This window comes from Mesoplodon mirus (assembly GCF_964341445.2).
Source record: "Mesoplodon mirus genome assembly, chromosome: 15".
Classification (NCBI taxonomy): domain Eukaryota; kingdom Metazoa; phylum Chordata; class Mammalia; order Artiodactyla; family Ziphiidae; genus Mesoplodon; species Mesoplodon mirus.
The window spans coordinates 66,996,799-67,018,151 of record NC_138991.1 but is presented as its reverse complement, the minus strand read 5'-3'; the positions used below and the strand labels follow the sequence as shown (position 1 = coordinate 67,018,151).

The following is a 21,353-nucleotide window of genomic DNA, read 5'->3' as shown; positions in this document are numbered from 1 at the left end:
GGCAAGAATATACAGTGGAGAAAAGACAGCCTCTTCAATAAGTGGTGCTGGGAAAACTGGACAGGTACATGTAAAAGTATGAAATTAGAACACTCCCTAACACCATACACAAAAATAAACTCAAAATGAATGAAAGACCTACATGTAAGGCCAGACACTATCAAACTCTTATTAGAGGAAAACATAAGCAGAACACTCTATTACATAAATCACAGCAAGATCCTTTTTGACCCACCTCCTAGAGTAATGGAAATAAAAACAAAAATAAACAAATGGGACCTAATGAAACTTAAAAGCTTTTGCACAGCAAAGGAAACCATAAACAAGACCAAAAGACCACCCTCAGAATGGGAGAAAATATTTTCAAATGAAGCAACTGACAAAGGATTAATCTCCAAAATTTACAAGCAGCTCATGCAGCTCAATATCAAAAAAAACAAACATCCCAATCCAAAAATGGGCAGAAGACCTAAACAGGCATTTCTCCAAAGAAGATATACAGATTGCCAACAAACACATGAAAGAATGCTCAACATCATTAATCATTAGAGAAATGCAAATCAAAACTACAATGAGATATCATCTCACACCAGTCAGAATGGCCATCATCAAAAAATCTAGAAACAATAAATGCTGGAGAGGGTGTGGAGAAAAGGCAACCTTCTTGCACTCTTGGTGGGAATGTAAATTGATACAGCCACTATGGATAACAGTATGGAGGTTCCTTAAAAAAACTAAAAATAGAACTACGATACGACCCAGCAATCCCACTACTGGGCATATACCCTGAGAAAACCATAATTCTGAAAGAGTCATGTACCAAAATGTTCGTTGCAGCCCTATTTACAATAATCAGGACATGGAAGCAACCTAAGTGTCCATCAACAGATGAATGGATAAAGAAGATGTGGCACATATATACAATGGAATATTACTCAGCCATAAAAATAAACGAAATTGAGTTATTTGTAGTGAGGTGGATGGACCTAGAGTCTGTCATACAGAGAGAAGTACGTCAGAAAGAGAAAAACAGATACCGTATGCTAACAGATATATATGGAATCTAATCTAGACAGGAATAAAGACACAGACCCACTAGAGAATGAGCTTGAGGATATGGGGAGGGGGAAGGGTAAGCTGTGACAAAATGAGAGAGTGGCATGGACATATATACACTACCAAACGTAAAATAGATAGCTAGTGGGAAGCAGCCGCATAGCACAGGGAGATCAGCTCAGTGCTTTGTGACCACCTAGAGGGGTGGGAAAGGGAGGATGGGAGGGAGGGAGATGCAAGAGGGAAGAGATACGGGAACATATGTATAACTGATTCACTTTGTTATAAAGCAGAAACTAACACACCATTGTAAAGCAATTATACTCCAATAAAGATGTTAATAAATAAATAAAAATGTATCCACTATGCATATGAGTTATTCTGCTAAAGAAGGTAAAGGAAAATTTGCTCTTCATTAATGAACAGTTAGGAAATATCATCATGAAAATGGAAAATTATAGTAAAAGTAAATGGAAATGACAAAACTGAAAAAATACTGTATCTAAAATGAAAAATTCGGGCTTCCCTGGTGGCGCAGTGGTTGAGAGTCCGCCTGCCGATGCAGGGGATATGGGTTCGTGCCCCGATCCGGGAGGATCCCACATGCCGCGGAGAGGCTGGGCCCGTGGGCCATGGCCGCTGGGCCTGCGCGTCCGGAGCCTGTGCTCCGCAACGGGAGAGGCCACAACGGTGAGAGGCCCGCATACCGCAAAAAAAAAAAAAAAATGAAATAAAAAAATAAAAAAAATAAAATGAAAAATTCAATGGCCAGAACTTAGTAGCATATTGGAGATGACAGATGAACAGAAATCAATCTGAAGAAGAGAGAGGGAAAAAAAAAAAAAAAAAGGACAGGCTCAACAACCTGTGGGACAATGTAAAAAGGACTAATACACATGTAACTGTAGTCCCCAAAAGGGGAAGAGAAGGGAACAGAAAAAAAAATACGATAGAATAATGTCCAAAAATTCCCCAAATTTGGCTCTAGCCATAAATTTATAGATTAAAAAATCTCAGCAAGCCCTAAGCAGGGAAAATACAAAGAAAAGCATGTTTCCTCTGTTTACGTCACAGTCAAAGAGCTGAACACCAAACATATACAGAAAACTCTGAAAGTAGCCAGAGGTTTAAAAAGAAAAGGAACAAAAAAACCAAGGTGATAATTGTGTAAATGACAGCTGATTTCTCATCAGAAACAGTAGAGGCCAGAACAGGGGAACAGTATCTTTAAAGTGGTGAAAAAATAAGCCAATCTAGAATTCTATATCCAGTGAGAATATCCTTTGAGAATGAAGATGAAATACACATTCAGAAAAACAAAATTTAAATGAATACACTGCCACGTGTACTACAAGAAATGCTAGACAACTAAGATGCTATCAGGTAGAAACTCAAATCTGCAGGAAAATAATGAAGAGCACAGAAAATGGTAAATTATCTGGATGAGTATAGAAACATTTTTTCTTTGGATTAAAAAATAAATACATATGAGTGTTTAAAACAAATATTTTAACATTGTATTAGGGAGTTTAGAAGGTATAGAGGTGCAGTACAAATGACAACTACAAAATAAAGCAAGTGGGGAAAAAGGTTTAATTTGAAGTGTGCAATTGCACTGTTCTTACATTTTACACAAAGTGGTGTCCGGAATAAGTAGAAAAGGAAAAGTGAAGGCTGTATATTGTAATCCCTTTGAGCAGGGGTCAGCAAACTTTTTCTTAAATGGCCAAATAGTAACTAGTTTAGGCTCTGAGGGCTAAGAGACAAAATTGAGGATTATATAGGTACTTACATAATCGTTTAAAGTTTCACCCTCCTGGGTGAAATCCATTCTTATAATTTTTTTACAATGCCATTTCAATTTCCCAGTTGGCTTTTTATAGCCTGCCTTCCTTCCACTGGGCTTGTCTTTTTTCTTTAGCTCACTCAGTCTTACTTCCACATTTTTGCTTGATCTTTTAAAAATACAGTAACAAGAGCAAGAAGCCTATGAATGTGGGAGAGAACTGAGTGAGGCAGAGAGGGCTAAAAGAGAAAGCTCGAGTGCAGATGAAGGGCTGGAAGGTCACATGGCGTGCAGCACACAGGGTGGCCCCGGGGCCAGCACAATAGCCTCCCTCCCCAGCACCTGAGCGAGGCCTTCTCGCCCACAACCCCCTGAGCTGCCCAGTGTTCCCCACTCACCCAGGCCAGTGGCAGGTGGGCATTTTCTCTCTTCTCTCCAGGTTTCCTTCCCTTGCTCCAGCTGGGTGATGAGTTTTGGTTTAGAAAATGGAATCCCTGCTCATAGGAAAAGAAAACAAGATGGCTGTAGGTTACAGGCTCAAAAGCCAGTTCCTGAACTCAGAGCCACACTGGGTGGGGACTTTCAAAAGGTGTTGGGAAAGACCTGAGAGTGGGGAGCTCTCTGCTGGGGAGGTGAAACCAGGAAGACAGCTCACTGACCCTACTCCATCCTGGGGAGAGAACAACTCCCTCATTTAAAAGAAGTTAATAACTAGGAAGACATGTCATGCTTACCCAAGAGATGGGAGAAAAGGCCTAGAAATGCAGATTATCACATACACAACACACAGACACATACATACCTCTACACATTTCAATTCTACAAAATCAGACCTTCTATGGGGAAAGAGGGAAAGAGCCACTGTGGCAAACAGTATGGAGGTTCCTTAAAAAACTAAAAACAGAGTGTCTCTGCTTTTGAGTCCAACCCAAAGGCAAAGTCAGAAAGCAAGATAGCTGCTTCAAGCACAACCTAAAGTACCCATTAGCTGGGATACGGGTCCTGAGAGATGACAGGCTTACCCAGTGAGACCAGGTTGCTGTAGTTCTCCAGCATCACCTCCCGGTACAGGGACCTCTGAGCAGGGCTCAGCAGCATCCACTCCTCCTGGGTGAAATCCACAGCCACATCTCTGAATGCCATGTGTACCTGTAACACAGAATACAGCCCTGCTCACCCAGGAGCCAGCCTTGCCCAGGACTCAGGGTAAGGGGCAGGCAGAAGGCTGTCTGGCGGGACACCCTGGTGCCCTGTGTTCCAAGACTTTTAATCCCTGTCACCATCGGGGCAGTGGCACTTAACCTACACATTCGAGATACTGAATGGGCTGTTTTGGAGAATACCTACAAAAAAAATGGAGTCTTTAACTTTCAGGAACGTTAGGCTGAGGGAAGAGCAAATAACATAAAAATTAAACAACAGTAAAGCAACAGACTTTAAGAATTTAAAAGAATAGTCAGAACAATTTTTTTTAAGCTTTGGTTTATTTATTTATTTATTTATTTATCTATCTATCTATCTATCTATCTATCTATCTATTTATTTATTTTTGGCTGCATTGGGTCTTCCTTGCTGCACGTGGGCTTTCTCTAGTTGCGGCAAGCGGGGGCTACTCTTTGTGGTGCATGGGCTTCTCATTGGGTGGCTTCTCCTGTGGCGGAGCACGGGCTCTAGGCACGTGGGCTTCAGTAGTTGTGGCAAGCGGGCTCAGTAGTTGTGGCTCGCGAGCTCTAGAGCACAGGCTCAGTAGTTGTGGCGCACGGGCTGAGTTGCTCCACGGCATGTGGGATCTTCCCGGACCAGGGCTCAGACCCATGTCCCCTGCATTGGCAGGTGGATTCTTAACCACTGTGCCACCAGGGAAGCCCTGAACAATGGTTTTAATGTTGAAGCATCAGAATGAAGTTAGTACAATTCAATTATGGCAAAGGCCAAATACAACTCAGTCCTTCCCTTCAATCCCATGGCCCCTTCGGCCTTCCCTGGCCTGAGAGGCACAAGCAGCTATTGGTAAAGAGCATGAACTTGAACACTACTGCCTTGGTTTGGGGCCCACCCCGCCATCAACTAGCACCTCTGTTTTCTCACTTACGAAATGTGGGTAACAGTCCATTAAACTTCCCGTCCCACACTGTGGATGCTCAGCATGGACGTTCTTGGCTACTCGGTCTACAAATTCATCTCTACGTGCCATTCTCATCTGCCTGCCCCATTTTACTATCTCTACCTCAACACTATTTCAAAATGGAGAGTGCACTGGAATATAGACATCAGGAAAGGTTTCATGAGAGGCCCAGGAACTTGGTCTTGAGGGAAGAGCAGGAATCAAGGGAAGAGGAAGGTGCCAGGTATTCCTGATGAGGCGTGTGGGGAGCAAAGCAGAGGACACTGTGGGCCAAGAAAGAGAGAGAGCCTGAATCACGGGAAGCAGGACCACCTGGGAGGAATAAAAGGCACCTAGTGGTAGAATACAGAATAGGTCGAGTGTAGTAGCAGCCTGTAGGTTTTAAATTTTTATTGTAAAATATACAGAAACATTTTACTACTTTTACCATTTTTAAGTGCGTATTTCTGTACATTAAGTATGTTGACACTGTTGTACAACCACCACCACTTTCCATCTCCAGAACTTGTTCATCATCCCATGCTGAAACTCTGTAACCATTACACCGTGACTCCCTCTTTCTCACAAACCCTGGTAACCAACTATCATTTTACTTTGTCTCCATGTATTCAATATTTGGCTAGTCTGTGTATCACAAACAAGTGGGATCATACAGTATTTGTCCTTTTGTGCTGGCTTATTTCATTTAGCATAATGTCTTCAAGTGTCAGCCATGTGCTCCAAAGACATACAGATGGCCAGGAGGCACATGAAAAGATGCTCCACATCATTAATTATTAGAGAAATGCAAATCAAAATTACAATGAGATATCACCTCACACTAGTTACCATCAAAAAGTCTACAAACAATAAATGCTGGAGAGGGTGTGGAGAAAAGGGAGCCTTCCCACACTGTTGGTGAGAATGCAAATTGGTGCAGCCACTGTGGCAAACAGTATGGAGGTTCCTTAAAAAACTAAAAATAGAGCTACTATATGATCCAGCAATCCCACTCCTGGGCACATATGCAGAGAAAACCATGGTTTGAAAGGATACATGAACACCAATGTCCACTGCAGCACAATAATAGCCAAGACATGGAAGCAACCTAAATGTCCATCGACAGATGAATGGATAAAGATGTGGTACATATATACAAAGGAATATTACTCAGCCATAAAAAATAATGAAATAATGCCATCTGCAGCAACGTGGATGGACCCGGAGTGACGTAAGTCAGACAGAGAAAGACAAATATCATATGATTTTGCTTATATGCAGAATCTAAAAAAAAAAAATGACACAAATGAACTTATTTACATAACAGAAACAGACTCACAGACTTAGAAAACAAAGATGGTTACCAAAAGGGAAAGGTGGGGAGGAGGGATGTTTGAGATTGATGTATACATACTACTATATTTAAAATAGATAACCAACAAGGACCTACTGTATAGCACAGGGACCTCTGCTCAGTATTCTGTAACAACCTAAATGGGAAAAGGATTTGAAAAAGAATAGATACATGTGTATGTATAACTGAATCACTGTGCTGTACACCAGAAACACAACATTGTGAACTATACTACAATATAAAATTAAAATTTTTAAAAAAGTTTCAGCCACGTAGACGCATGTACTCAGAATTTCCTTTCTTTTTAACGCTAAAAAATACTCTACTGTATGTATATACCATTCCTCCACTGACGGACATTGGGTTTGTATACACCTTTTAGCTATTGTGAATAATACTACCATACAAATTGCTTTCAGTTCTTTTGGGTATACACCCAGAAGTTGAATTGCTGAATCAAATGGTAATTCTATGTTCAGTTTCTTCAGGAACCACTGTACTGTTTTCCACAGGAGCCACACCATTTTATATCCCCACTAGCAATGTAAAAGGATTCTAGTATCCCTACATCCTTGACAACACTTGCTGCTCTCTGAGTTTTTGGTAATAGCCATCATGTGAAATGTATAAAATGATCTCATTGTGGTCTTTATTTGCATTTCCCTAATGATTAGTGACAGTAAGCATCTTTTTATGTGCTTATTTGCTATCTGTATATCTTCTTGGCAAAAACATCTATTCAAGTCCTTTGACGGTTCTTGAATTGGGGTGTTTGGTTTTTGTTGTTGCTATCTGAGATCTTTATATATTCTGGATATTAATTACTTATCGGATATATGACTTGCAAATATACACTCTTTAATGCACAAAAGTTTTTAACCTTGATGAAGTCCAATTTATTATTTTGTTGCCTGGGCTTTTGGTATTATTACCCAACAAATCATAACTAAATCCAACTTCATGAAGCTTTTCCTCAATGTTTTCTTCGAAGAGTTTTACAGTTTTAGCTCTTACCTTTTTAGGTCTTTGATCCATTTTGAGTTAATTTTCATTCTCTTCCATGTGGGTATAAGTTTTCCCAGCAGCGTCTATTGAATAGACTGTCCTTTCCACATGGAATGGTCTTGGTAGTGTTGTTGAAAATCACCTGATCATACATCTGTGATTAAGTTCTGAGCTCTCTGTTGCTGCTCTCAAGATTCTCTGTTGCCTTTGGCTTGATTATAATGTATCTTGGTGTGGGTCTCTTTTAAGAGGTTATCCTACTTAGAGTTCATTAAGCTTCTTGGTTCCTTTTCATGTTTTCTATCTCTTTATTGGCATTTCCATTTTGTTTTTACATTGTTTTCCTGATCTCGTTCATGTTTTCCATTAGCTCTGACAGCTGTCTTAAAGTCTCTTGTCTAGTAAGTCCACCATCTGGCCTTTATTGGGGGTCATTTCTATTGATTTATTTTTTAACCTCAGAATGGGCTATACTGTCCTGTTTCTCTGTATGCCTTGTGATTTTTTTGTTATTGAAAATGGGATATCCGAATCTTATAGTATGGCAACTCTGGAACTCAGATTCCCCAGATTTGCTTGGTTTTTGTTTTTGTTGTTGTAGCGTGTCTCTGTGCCAAGGTTCAATCTGAGGTGTAAACTAAAGGTTTTTCTTGCATCTTTTCTGATCCTGTGCCTTTCCAAGGGTATTATTTCCAGGGATGGTAACTTCCTAAACTGACCAAGTCATGGGTCAAACAGGTTGCAGGTAAGATAAGTTACACTTCCAGGACTAGAGCTGGACTTTGCCAGGTGCCAACAAGGTGGTCAAGACAAGAGAAAGGACTGTGTCCATCCTGCGACAGCCAGTGTGGAAATGCAGGAAACACTCACCATTACCCTGGCTTCCCAGGACCCTGTGGCCATTTTTCCTGGTATCCCTAAAGGATGATATCTCAGAAGGCAGATCCGGGTAAGGAAAGCAGAAATTAGAGGGTGTCAGCTGGAAATGCTCTCCCAGTGAGCAAGTCAGGGTCTGCTCTCCAACCCCACAACTGGGGGAGGGGTGGCATGGTGGAAGTGTAACAGTCTGGTTTTTACCAGGGCCCTGGAAAAAAGTTCAGAGTCAGGCCTTCAGTAGGTTTGGTCCCAAACTCTCCTGATTCCAACAAACTAAATGTAGAAGGACATTTTTCAGGCTATCTACTTGACTGTAGATGTTAACAAATCATTATTTATTTGAGGGGTTGTGAAAATGGTATTATTGTGGTTGTTTTTAAAAAATATATACACTGAAGTATTTATGGATGAAATGATCCATGGGATTGCTTTTAAAAACACTTCAGGAGGGCTTCCATGGTGGTGCAATGGTTAAGAGTCCGCCTGCCAATTCCGGAGACATGGGTTCAAGCCCTGGTCCGGGAAGAACCCATGTGCCATGGAGCAACTAAACCCATGAGCCCTACAGCCCGTGCTCTGCTGAACCCTAGAGCCCGTGTTCTGTAACGGGAGAAGCCACCGCAATGAGAAGCCCACGCAGCGCGGCCACAACAAGAGAAAGCCCACGGGCAGCAATGAAGATCCAACACAGCCAAAAATAAATGTATTTATAAAAACAAACAAACAAACAAAAAAAAACACTTCAGGAAAAATTGGACAAACCACACCCCCTCCCAAGATTGCTACACAGTGATTACTGTTAAAGCTGGGGTTTTATTATAGTTTCCTTGCTTTGAATATGTTTGAAATTTTTCCATTAATAAGAAATTATTTTAAAATTCTTAAACACCAAAGGAACCCAAAAACCAAAAACCCAGATGCAACAAATATGGCAAAATATAAACAAGTGTTAAATCAAGATGATGCACATAAGGATGTTCATTATGTTATTGCCTCCTTTATTTTTAAGACTTTTCTTTTAAATAGTAAAAAGTATACACAGAAAAAACATTGCGTTGTGAACAAAACCAGAGAAACCTAAAGCAATAATGAAGGTTACAAAAATTGGCCATTAGAATCAATGATCAATTCATTTCCCCTTTGGTAACCATAAGTTTGTTTTTGAAATATGTGAGTCTGTTTCTGTTTTGTAAATAAGTGCAGGGAACTAAGATACTGCAAACCACACAGCCAAAAAAAAAAAGAAAGAAATGAAGACTAAATTATAAGACGCCAAGAAGAATAGAGTGAAATGAAAACATGACGGCCACTGAAAGCTAACAGGAGGAAATGAAAATGAAATAAAGAAGTAAAAAGAGTTAGAGAAAAAATGGTTGAAATGGAAAACAGGCAAACAAAGAATTTCATTTGTATAACTGCAGCTCCTGCAGAAGAAAACAAAGAAATAAATCAAAAAAGGGTTGGGGTGGAGGAGGGGAACAGAACTAATATTTAAAACTATAACCCAAGAAAACTTCAAAAATAGATGACTTGAATCACAGCAATATCTTTCCTGACCCCCCTCCTAGGCTAATGAAAATGAAAACAAAAATAAACAAGTGGGATCTAATTAAACTTAAAAGCTTTTGCACAGCAAAGGAAACCATAAGCAAAATGAAAAGACAACCCACAGAATGGGAGAAAATATTTGCAAATGAAGCGATCGCCAAGGGATTAATCTCCGAAATATACAAACAGCCCATGCAGCTCTATGTCAAAAAAACAACCCAATCAAACAATGGGCAGAAGATCTAAATAGACATTTCTTCAAAGAAGACATACATATGGCCAAAAAGCACATGAAAAGATGCTCAACATCACTAATTATCAGAGAAATGCAAATCAAAACTACAATGAAGGATCACCTCACACCAGTCAGAATGGCCATCATCAAAAAATCTACAAACAATAAATGCTGGAGAGGGTGTGGAGAAAAGGGAACCCTCCTGCACTGTTGGTGGGAATGTACATTGATACAGCCACTATGGAGAACAGTATGGAGGTTCCTTAAAACACTAAAAATAGAACTACCATATGACCCAGCAATCCCACTCCTGGGTATGTATCTTTAGAAAAGATACATGCACCCCAATGTTCACCGCAGCATTAGTTACAGTAGCCAGGATATGGAAGCAACCTACATGTCTATCAACAGAGGAACGGATAAAAAAGATGTGGTACACATATACAATGGACTATTAGCCATAAAAAAGAACGAAATAATGCCATTTGCAGGAACATGGATGGACCTAGAGATAATCATACTAAGTGAAGTAAGTCAGAAAGAGAAAGACAAATACCATGTGATATCACTCATATGTGGAATCTTATTTATTTATTTATTTAATTTATTTTTGACTGCGTTGAGTCTTCGTTGCTGTGCGCTCGCTTTCTCTAGTTGCGGCGAGTGGGGGCTACTCTTCCTTGAGGTGCACGGGCTTCTCATTGCAGTGGCTTCTCTTGTTGTGGAGCACGGGCTCTAGGCACGCGGGCTTCCGTAGTTGTGGTGCCCGGGCTCAGTAGTTGTGGCTCACGGGCTCTAGAGCACAGGCTCAGTAGTTGTGGCGCACAGGCTTAGTTGCTCTGTGGCATGTGCGATCTTCCCGGACCAGGGCTCGAACCCGTGTCCCCTGCATTGGCAGGAGGATTCTTAACCACTGCGCCACCAGGGAAGCCCCTGGAATCTAATTTTTAAAAATGATATAAATGAACTTATTTACAAAACAGAAACAGATTTCAAAAACAAACTTATGGTTACCAAAGGGGAAATGTGGGGGGGGGGATAAATTAGGAGCTTGGGATTAACATACATACACTACTATATATAAAATATATAGATAGATATAGATAGATAAACAACAAGGACCTACTGTATAGCACAGGGAACTCTACTCAATACTCTGTAATAACCTATATGGGAAAAGAGTCTAAAAAAGAATGAATATATGTATATGTATAACTGAATCACTTTGCTGTACACCTGAAACTAACACAACATTGTAAGTCAACTGTACTCCAATAAAATTTTTTTTAATGACCTGAATCTAAATATGAAAGGGCTTACAGAGTACAAGGGAAAAATTGACTCACAACCAACAACTTCAAGGTATCTACTAGAAAAACTATCAGGCTTTGAAGAATAACAACAAAAATCCTAAGTGACTCTAGGCAAAAAATATACCAGACTTCCATCAGACTTTTCATAATCATCATTCAACCCTTGTGCATTGCTGGGGGGAATGTACAATGGTGCAACCACTATGGATAATAATATAGCAGTTCCTCAAAAAATTAAAAATAGAAATTATCAAAAAAAAAAAAAAAGGGGGCTTCCCTGGTGGCGTAGTGGTTGAGAGTCTGCCTGCCAATGCAGGGGACAGGGGTTCGAGCCCTGGTCTGGGAGGATCCCACATGCCGCGGAGCAACTAGCCCCGTGAGCCACAAATACTGAGCCTGCGCGTCTGGAGCCTGTGCTCCGCAACGAGAGGCCCGTGCACCGCGATGAGGAGTGGCCCCCGCTTGCCACAACTAGAGAAAGCCCTCGCACAGAAACGAAGAGCCAACACAGCCATAAATAAATGAATAAATAAATAAATAAATAAAAATTAAAAAAAAAAAAAAAAAGAAATTATCATATGATCTACCAGTTCCACTTCTGGGTATTTCCCCCAAAGAACTGAAAGCAGGGACTTGAACAGATATTTGTACACTTGTGTGAGCAGCATGATTCACAATAGTTACAATGTGAAAGTAATCCAAGTGTCTGCCAATAGATGAATGGATAAACAAAATGTGGTATAGGGCCTCCCTGGTGGCGCAGTGGTTGAGAGTCCGCCTGCCGATGCAGGGGATACGGGCTCGTGCCCCGGTCTGGGAGGATCCCATATGCCGCGGAGCGGCTGGGCCCGTGAGCCACGGCCGCTGGGCCTGCGCATCCGGAGCCTGTGCTCCGCAACGGGAGAGGCCACAACAGTGAGAGGCCCGCGTACCGCAAAAAGAAAAGAAAAAAAAAAAAAAAAAATGTGGTATATACATACAATGAATAGTATTCAGCCTCCAAAACAATTCTGACACGTGCTACAACATGGATGAACTTTAAAGATATTATGCTAAGTGAAACAAACCAGACACAAAAGGACAAATACTGTATGATACCACTTATATGAGGTACCTAGAGTAATCCATAGAAACAGGAAGTAGAATGAAGGTTGAGAGGAGCTGGGGGGAAGGGGAAATAGAGAGTTACTGTTTAATGGGTACAGAGTTTCAGTTCTGCAGGTGGAGAGTGCGGATGGTTGCACAACAATATGAATGTACTTAACGCTACTGAACTATACACTGAAAATGGTTAAGATGGTAAATCTTATGTTATATATATTTTACCACATTAAATGTATAGCAAAAACATACCATCATTCAAAGCAATAGAAAATATTTCACAATGACAAAGTGGGATTTACCCAGAAATGTAAGACTGGTTCAGTATTAGAAAATCCATTACTATAATATACCATATTAATGAACAGATCCAAGAAGAAAAATCATGATTGCATTTATACATGCTGAAATATTCTTTAACAAAACTCAACTCTCATTCTTCCAACATCTAATTCAATGTAAGATTGATGAATCCATAAAACTTTTCATTTTTAATTTTAGACTTAAAAAGAAGTTGCAAAAATGTCAATTCCCATATAACCGTCACTTAGTTTTCTCTAATGTTAACATCTTGGAAAACCAAAATACAATGATCAAAACCAGGAAATTAACATTAATACTATTATCAAAACTACAACTCTTAACCACATTTCAACAGTCTTTCCACTAATGTCCTGTCCTTCTTCTGGTCCAGGAATCAACTGAGCTTCCAACATTGCATTTAGCTGTCATATATCTTTCCTCTCCTCCAATCTGTGACAGTTCCTTCTTTCATGAAAGTGACATTTTTGAACAACATCCCTCAATTTTAGTTTATCTGATTTTTAAAAAATGATTAGAATGGTATTAGTTCATTTGCGGCTAGAATTCCTCAGAAGTCATGTGTCTTTTTCAGTGCACCCTATCAAGGGGTTCGTGATATTGGTATGTTTCATTATTGACGATGTTAACCTTAATCTTTTTTTTTTTTTTTTGCGGTTCACGGGCCTCTCACTGTTGTGGCCTCTCCCGTTGCGGAGCGCAGGCTCAGCGGCCACGGCTCACGGGCCCAGCCGCTCTGCGGCATGTGGGATCTTCCCGGACTGGGGCACGAACCCGTGTCCCCTGCATCGGCAGGCGGACTCTCAACCACTGTGCCTTAACCTTAATCTTGATCACTTGGTTAAGGCAGTGTCTGCTGGCTTTCTCCACTGCAAAGTCACTCTTTTTCCCTTTATAATTAATATGTATCTTGGGAGAGATACTTTGAGATTATACAAATAACTTGTTTCTCTTCAATCTTCCACCCACTAATTTCGGCATAATTTTGTGGGACCTGTCTGCAACAATTATTACTGTGGTGTTGACCAAATGACAATGTTCTATTTCCCTCTTTCATTCTAAATTCATTAACTGGGGACTTCCCTGGTGGCACAGTGGATAGGACTCCATGCTCCCAATGCAGGGGGCCTGGGTTCGATCTCTGGTCAGGGAACTAGATCCCACATGTATGCCTTAACTAAGAGTCTGCATGCTGCAACGAAGGAGCCTGCCTGCTCCAACTAAGACCTGGTGCAACCAAATAAATAAATATGAAAAATTAATTAATTAATTAATTGGAATTTTTCTGTAAGCAAGAGTTGTCCCTTCTTATTTATTTCAGTGTGGATTTACAGTTTATCCTGTGGGTTATATTAGAATATTATCACTTGATTATATGTGGAATCTAAAAAAATGGTACAAATGAACTTAAAAAACAGAAATGAGTCACAGATATAGAAAACAAACTTATGGTTACTGGGGGGAAAGGTTGGGAGGTAAGGGATAAATTGGGAGGTTGGGACTGACGTATACACACTACTATATATAAAATAGATAGCTAATAAGAACCTACTATATAGCACAGGGAACTCTACTCAATACTCTGTAACGACCTATATGGGAATAGAATCTAAAAAACAGTGGATATATGTATATGTACAACTGATGACTTTGCTGTACAGCAGAAATGAACACAACATTGTAAGTCAACTATACTCCAATAAAAAAATAAAAGAGGATGAAGTGAAAGAGCAGCACTGACGCATATACACAACCAAATGTAAAATGGATGGCTAATGGGAAGCTGCTGCACAGAACAGCGAGATCAACTCAATGCTTTGTGATGACCTAGAGGGGTGGGATAGAGAGGGGTGGGATAGGGAGGGTGGGAGGGAGGTTCAAGAGGAAGGGGATATGGGGACATATGTATACATATGGCTGATTCACTTTGTTGTACAGCAGAAACTAACACAACATTGTGAAGCAATTTTACTCCAATAAAGATGTGAAAAAATAAAATAAAATAAAAAGAATATTATCACTATTTTGCTGCTCAGATTATTTCAACTTCAAACATTGGGAGCTCCTTCAGGCGGACCTCGTTCCTGCTTTAACCAATAAGTGTGGCACAAGTGACACTGTGTCAGTTACAGGCTTAAGTCTTTTTTTTTTTTTAATATTTATTTATTTATTTTGGCTGTGCTGGGTCTTAGTTGCAGCATGTGGGATCTAGTTCCCTGACCAGGGATTGAACCCAGGCCCCTTGCATTGGGAGTGTGGAGTCTTACCCACTGGACCACCAAGGAAGTCCCACAGGCTTAAGTCTTAAGAAGGCTACACAGCTTATGCTCTCGGGAGGCCCAAGATGCCACTTTAAGAACTTCAACTCCCCTGCTGGAGGGACCACGCAGAAGCAGAGGCCCCGATACTCTGTGGAGAGAGAGTGTGGGGCCCAGGTGCCCCCAGCCTTCCAGCCAGTCTACTAAAGCACCAGATGTGTGACGGAACCGTCTTGGATGGTCCAACCCAAAAGAGTCCACAAGTGACTTTGGGGGAAAATTCACCTGGATCTATAACTCCCACGGAGCAGAAGGACTGCCCAGTGGGTTTAACCCAAGGAACTGGGAGAGATGATAACATGGTGGCTCCTCTACGCGCCATGGTTTTGGGGAGCTTGTTGTGCAGCAATCAATAATGAAAGCCCTCGCAGACATGCTGTGCCTCTGCCTTCTTCAGCTCCGTTAATGACAGAAGCACCCTTCCCATCACCCACATGCTGACTCAGGCACCAGGTGTACTTCTCTTCCTGCCAAATCACACCAGTTACCAAGGCCTACTGAGTCCACCTCCAAGAACTCTCTATGCCTCCCACCCCCACCCCAGCTGGGGAAGGGACAGTCCCTTCTGAGAGAAGCTCTGCAGACCATCTCCCGACATCCCGGCCAGCCTGATCCGTTCCTCCCAGAATTAGCTCCACCTACACATGGCTGGATTACTTATTTAAAATGTCCTAAGCTCTTACTGTGCGACAGACACTATCTTAGACCCTGGGGATACAGAAATGAACAAAGACAAAAACATCTGCCCTCACTGACATGCAAGTTTAGAGAAGGAAGATGGACATAATAAATTAACAAATAAAACACACACCAGATCAGAAAGTCATGAGTGAGATAAAGAAAATAAAGCAGGGAAGCAGAAAAGAAGTAACACAAAAGAGACGGGGTTTTGAGATTTTAAATAGTGGTTAGGAAGGCCTTGCTGAGAAGATGACTGAATAAAAATCTGAAGGCTGTGAGGGAATGAGCCAAGTGAGTAACTTTGAAAAGAGCATCGCATGCAAGAGAACAGCCAGTGCAAAGGCCCTGAGGCGAGAGTCGGCCTGGCACAGTCAAGGCACAGAGACAGTTCACTGTGGCTGGTATGCGGTGACTGACACTGAGTGGGGGAGGTTTTGACTTTGACTGAGGTGAGAAGCCACTGGAGGTCTTTGAGCAAATGCATGACCTGCCTGCTGAACTGACTAATACAGCTGTACTGAGGGGGACAAGGAAGGAAGCAGAGAGATCACTCAAGGGCTATGACCATCCAGGTGAGGTGGTGGCCCGGACCACAGCAGGAGCGGCGGAGGCTGCTTATTGGGGATATGGAGTGTAAGAGCAAGAAAGGAGTCCAGGACGACTCTGAAGTTCTGAGCCTGAGGAAGCTGAAGGCATTGTCATGTCTCTGCTCCCTTTTACAGCTGAACTCCCTGAAAGAACTGTCCATCCTCCACGGGGGGCGGGGCATGTTTACAGGAGCTGATCAGAGTTTGTTGTTGGACACATCACGCTTGGGTGCCCATGAGATACCCAAGTGGAAATGCCAAGTAGACAGGAGACTGGGATTTGGAGTTGAAGGCAGAGATCTTGGCTGAACCTCAGAGAGATGGCATCTCAGGTGTTGAGAGTGGACAGGGCCACAAAGGAGAGATGGAGCTGAAGCGGGGCCTTCCACAGAGGGGTCTGGGAGTAAAGAAGCCTGCCAAGGAGACAGAGGAGGAGCAGCCTATGAGGTAGGAGGAAAACCTGGAAACCAGGGACAGCAACATGAAAGGAGATCCTAAGACAAATGTAACCTTGTAAAATGTTGCTGAGCATGGACTGGTGGTATTCAGCCACAGGAAGCTCAGTGGTAACTTAGACAGAGAATATTTTTTAGTGGGTAAAGCTGAAAAGCCTTACTGGAATATTTAAAAGGCAATGGAAGGATATAAATGGAGACAGCAAGACAAGAGAATTCTTTCAAGGAGTTTAGCTCTGAAGGGGAGGAAAGCTGCAGGGCAAGAGCTGGAGGGAAACTGTGGTCCCTGCTCTGCTCAAGACCCTTTACTCGGTCCCTCCTGCACCCACATCAAGTCCACGCTAACTTGCTATTCAGGGCTCACTCCACTAATGCCCACAGCGCACTTCCCAATCAGACTCCCCATGTGAACTTCCATCCTTCCAGCAAGGATGACGCTCACGTCTTCACCATGCATCACTCGCTTAGTCTATCTAACCCGGTGCCAGGAACTGTATCAGTGGCTCAAGAAGCACAAGCTGAGGCACCCGACCGTCAAAGAACCACCTCCCAGTCCAATGGGACAGCTGGACAGTCATGACACAGCCTGAGCCCTGGGGTCCTGATGTGTCAAGCATCCCACCGCGAACGGGAGCCCGGGAATACTGCCAGGGACGTGCAGGATGCTCTGCTAGGGGAGCGCGTCCCAGCTCATCACAGGAGTTGATACCAAGCAGAGAGGTATGGAGAAACAAAAGCAGACAATGGAATAAGTTTCCATGCAGCTGTAAAGCAGAGTCTGACGAGCATGGGGAATAGGGGAGGACACTGAAAGGGTGACTTGGAGAACAATTTGGAAGCATCAATAATAATTCTAACGAACAGTTACTGAGTATTTACGTACTAGGTGCTCTAACCGCACGGCTAGGGTTATGACACCCAACAGCCCTGTCAGGTGGACACCATTCTGATCCCCATCTGGCAGATGAGGAACAGAAGGCTCAGAGAGGTAACGTAACATGCTCAGGGCCACACGGCTAGATATGGTGAAACTGAGATTGAAGCTGGGCAGTCTGACTTTGGCGTGGGGACAGAAGCAAACGATTAGAAAGGTCCCTTTCTAGCAGGCTGAATGGCATGAACCGTATTTATACCTCAGGTGCCCAACTCAAGAGGCAGCGGTGGGGGGAGGGGGGGCAGAGGGAGAAGAAGGTGGAGAAGAGGCAGGAGCGAGGGCGCTGCAGGAGTGGAGACGGGGAAAGAGAAGGGGATCCAGCGCACAGCACAGGGGAGAGAACACGGCAGCCACCGAACAGGAGGTAAGTCTGGAAAGAACAGAGAGGCCCAGCTTGTACCAAGGGCAGAAGTTGCAGATGTTAACCAGATCCACAAGGTTAGAAGAAATGCGGGGAGAGGGGCAGAGACAGGGAAAACCACCACACCGAATTCCACATACATCTCCCTCTCCTGTCTCTGACCAGAGCTGTTCTGACGGAAAGAAATTAAAACAACTGGAAAAGGAACTATTAATTTTGTTGGGTGTAATGATGACATTGTGGTTATATTACAACGAGAAGTCCTTATGTGTAAGCTGCCTCCTGAGGTATCTGTGTGTGAAATGACAGGCCTGGGACAAAAAGGCAGTGAGGGCGCTGGAGGGAACGAGACCAGAAGGCCGAGGCCTTCACGGCGGACAAGCCCCGGGAGTGAGCAGGTCTGAACAAACGCTGAGACGGAGCGCTGGCGCAAGGATGGACGGGTAGTGAAGGAGGACGCTGGGTCTGAGGGACAGTCCCTGTGAAAATGGCCACCCTTATCACAGGCCTTGCTTCCCGGGGAAACCAGCTGGGGCCCTGATCCCGGGATGGGGCATTACAAGGCACAAGATGTCAAAGTTGAGCGAAGGAAACCCACCCATGGTTCAGCAGGCAAAAGGCAAGCGGTCCTCACTGAGGCTGGGCTGTCAGGAGCCCAGGAGTCCTCCCCTGGCCCACCAGGCAGTCCTCTCTGGGCAGGCAGGAGCCACAGGGGGCAGAATGAGAACCGAAAGGTTCAGGAGAGTCGCTGGAAACTCTCAAGCTCCAGCAGGGTAGGGTTTCCTCTTCCTTAAAGGCATCGGGAAGGGACCTGCCACAGAAGAAAAGACTGCGGGCAGCCTGCTGGGAACAGAGCCGGGATATAGGCTAGAACACGGGGCCTTAGCTGATGCTCTCTCACCGCTGATCTTTACTAGGGAAGTTCACACTCACTGGGCACTTAGTATATACTGGAGACTGTTCCGGGCGCTGGATGAGTTTTATCTTATTCTAACCTCACAACCCAGTGAAGTAAGATTTATTATTTTCATTTTACAGATGAGATAACCGAGGCACAGTGAGGTCAGTCTCTTGCCTAAGGTGACACAGTTATAAGGTGACAGAGTCTGGATGAAATCTGGCTGTGGAGGCCAGGCTCTTAAGCAGGGCAGTGACAGCGAACCTCTGTGGGTTGTAAGGATTCTCAGTGCATCATTTTGAGATCAATCAAGATTGTTCACGAGGTGATAAGGGTTAAATCTGCATGATAGGTCTACGGAGTTCTATTTACTTCCGTTTAAAATTTCTCCGTAATAAAAATTTAAAATGGAACGTAAGATCCCAAAGCCGGGCCACACCAGAGATGTGTAAATCCTTGATTCCCGTGATCAATGATGGTTTCCAGGACCTCTGAAAAACTTGCTCGGTGGGCCCCAGACGACCTCTTCCTCCAAGTCCCAAACCCAGGGGCGACCAGCCAAACTGAGACACCTCCCCACACCCCGCAAGATCGCGCCAAAATGGCCACTCCACGCCCAGCTCATCCCGGGCGCGCTGGCCCGCGCTGGCCCACGCCGGCCGCCCACGCCGGCCGCCCATCCGCGGGAGGCCCCAGCAAAGCCGAGGGGTAGCCGGGCCCGAAAGAAAACTACCAGCTCCCACCCACCAGAACTCGAGACACCTGGCTCCGGGGCCTGCTGGCACCTGGCACTCCCTCGGAAACATAAGGCCCCCAAAGCCTACTTACTCAAACCCCTAAACCCGGGGACTCGTGGCATGAGCAACCCCCTCTCCCAATACCGCTATTTCGGCCAAGGCCGAACCTGGGAGGAAGCCGGAGCCCAGCAGCCGTCACAACTGGGCATCGCGGCTGGGCTTCACCCACGTCCCTCGGAGATGCGCGCCCACATCCCAAAATGTGACACCCGGCAGGGCACGGCCTGAGCCACGACAGCGCGTCCCCGCCGCCACCTCCTCTCCCCACCACTCGAACCGTCTCCAGCCCCAGCCCGCAGGCCAGTCTTTCAGGACTTACCTTTCCGCGCGGGGAAGGGCACGGCTGCAGCGAGGGCCCGCGGGAGCCACACTCACCAGCGCCACCAAAGAACAAGGGGTCACTCGAGCCACCAGCTCGGGGTCCACTCCAGCAGGACGCCAGGACTACACTACCCAGAATCTTCGGGTCGCGCCGGGACCACACCTCCCAGCATGCTCGGCGCCATCAAACGCGCCGCCCGGCAGCCGCTCCCACTGGCCTCTGAGGGAGCCGTTTCTGGGTGACATGCTCCGGCCACCGGAGAACGGCCACTGTAGCGCCCGGATTCCCCCCGTTTTTTTTCTTCAAACCACGTGGAGAAGGCATGTAGCGAAGGCATGTAGCGAAAGCATGTAGCTTCTCTCCGTGCAGTGACCCCTTCCTCTAACGCCTCCGCCTTAAAGACTACCCTCCGCAGTGACCCCTGCAGTGACTTCCGCATCCGGTGCCGAGCCCACCCCCTCGGTTGGCGGAAGTGACGTGTTAGGGGGAGCTTCCGTTTGGCTCCTGGGGTGGGCGCCGATGGGTGGCGCTGGACGTGCGGTCTTCCCCGCTCCAGTTGCGGGGGAGCGAGGCTATGTCCGTGCTCCGTGAGCGCCGCGCAGGCGTGGTGTCCACCAGTTCACATAACCCTTGAACTCACTTAAACCCATGGCGGGGGTGGTTACTGAGACTGGGAGAGACAAGGCATATTACCAGGATCTCACGGCCGAAGGAGGCAGACGCGGGTTCCAGCCCATGTCCGCAACCGAAACATCCCTCTGTGCGCCCTGAGGTCTTGTCCCTGTGTGGAGTCCACAGATTTATGGGCAGCCTCTCATCCATCTACTGGGGGGACAGGACCTCACTGATAGACCATAGCTTGGGGCTGATCCCCTCATAGTCTGTGTACCGGAAAAACACAACAACCTGAAAGTTGAGAATTATGTTTCATTTGGTGAGCTTACACCTGGGAGACAGCCGCTCAGCTAGCTCTGGGGAACTGTTTCAAAGAGGTATGGGAGAAGCCAGGATATATAGGAGTTTTTGCTGAAAAAAAACCGCGTGGTTGAACCTCAAAAGATGACCACTAGTCACAAAAGAACACATATCTCAACTTAATGAATTTAGCACTTTTCTATGCATGGGAAGATGCAAGAGTCTGGGCTCAGTGAAATTATTCTTTTGATATGGCACGTTAGCTATCTAGGGCCAATATCCTGTTTTTCTCCATCCTGAAGTCCCCTCAGGGTGCACCCTCGGTGTGGCTGCAGAGACTGATGCCTTGATGGCAGGCAACATTCGTTGTTTATTGGAATGGCAGG

General features: G+C 44.4%; 1 protein-coding gene across 2 annotated transcripts in view; it reads right to left on the bottom strand.

Annotated features, from left to right (window-relative positions):
• The window catches only part of ZNF133 (zinc finger protein 133), a 33,872-nt gene extending 13,207 nt beyond the window's left edge, over positions 1–20,665 (bottom strand). The window contains exons 1-3 of one of the 2 annotated variants that reach the window (XM_082644979.1): positions 20,050–20,665; positions 3,865–3,991; positions 3,241–3,339 (exon numbers count right to left, since the gene is read on the bottom strand). In XM_082644979.1, coding sequence (XP_082501105.1) covers positions 3,241–3,339; positions 3,865–3,985 — 220 coding nt within the window. In that variant the 5' untranslated portion in view covers positions 3,986–3,991; positions 20,050–20,665. The remainder of the gene's footprint in view (positions 1–3,240; positions 3,340–3,864; positions 3,992–20,049) is intronic. The other variant, XM_082644980.1, reaches the window with a different exon arrangement.
• Between the last annotated feature and the right edge of the window lie 688 nt (positions 20,666–21,353).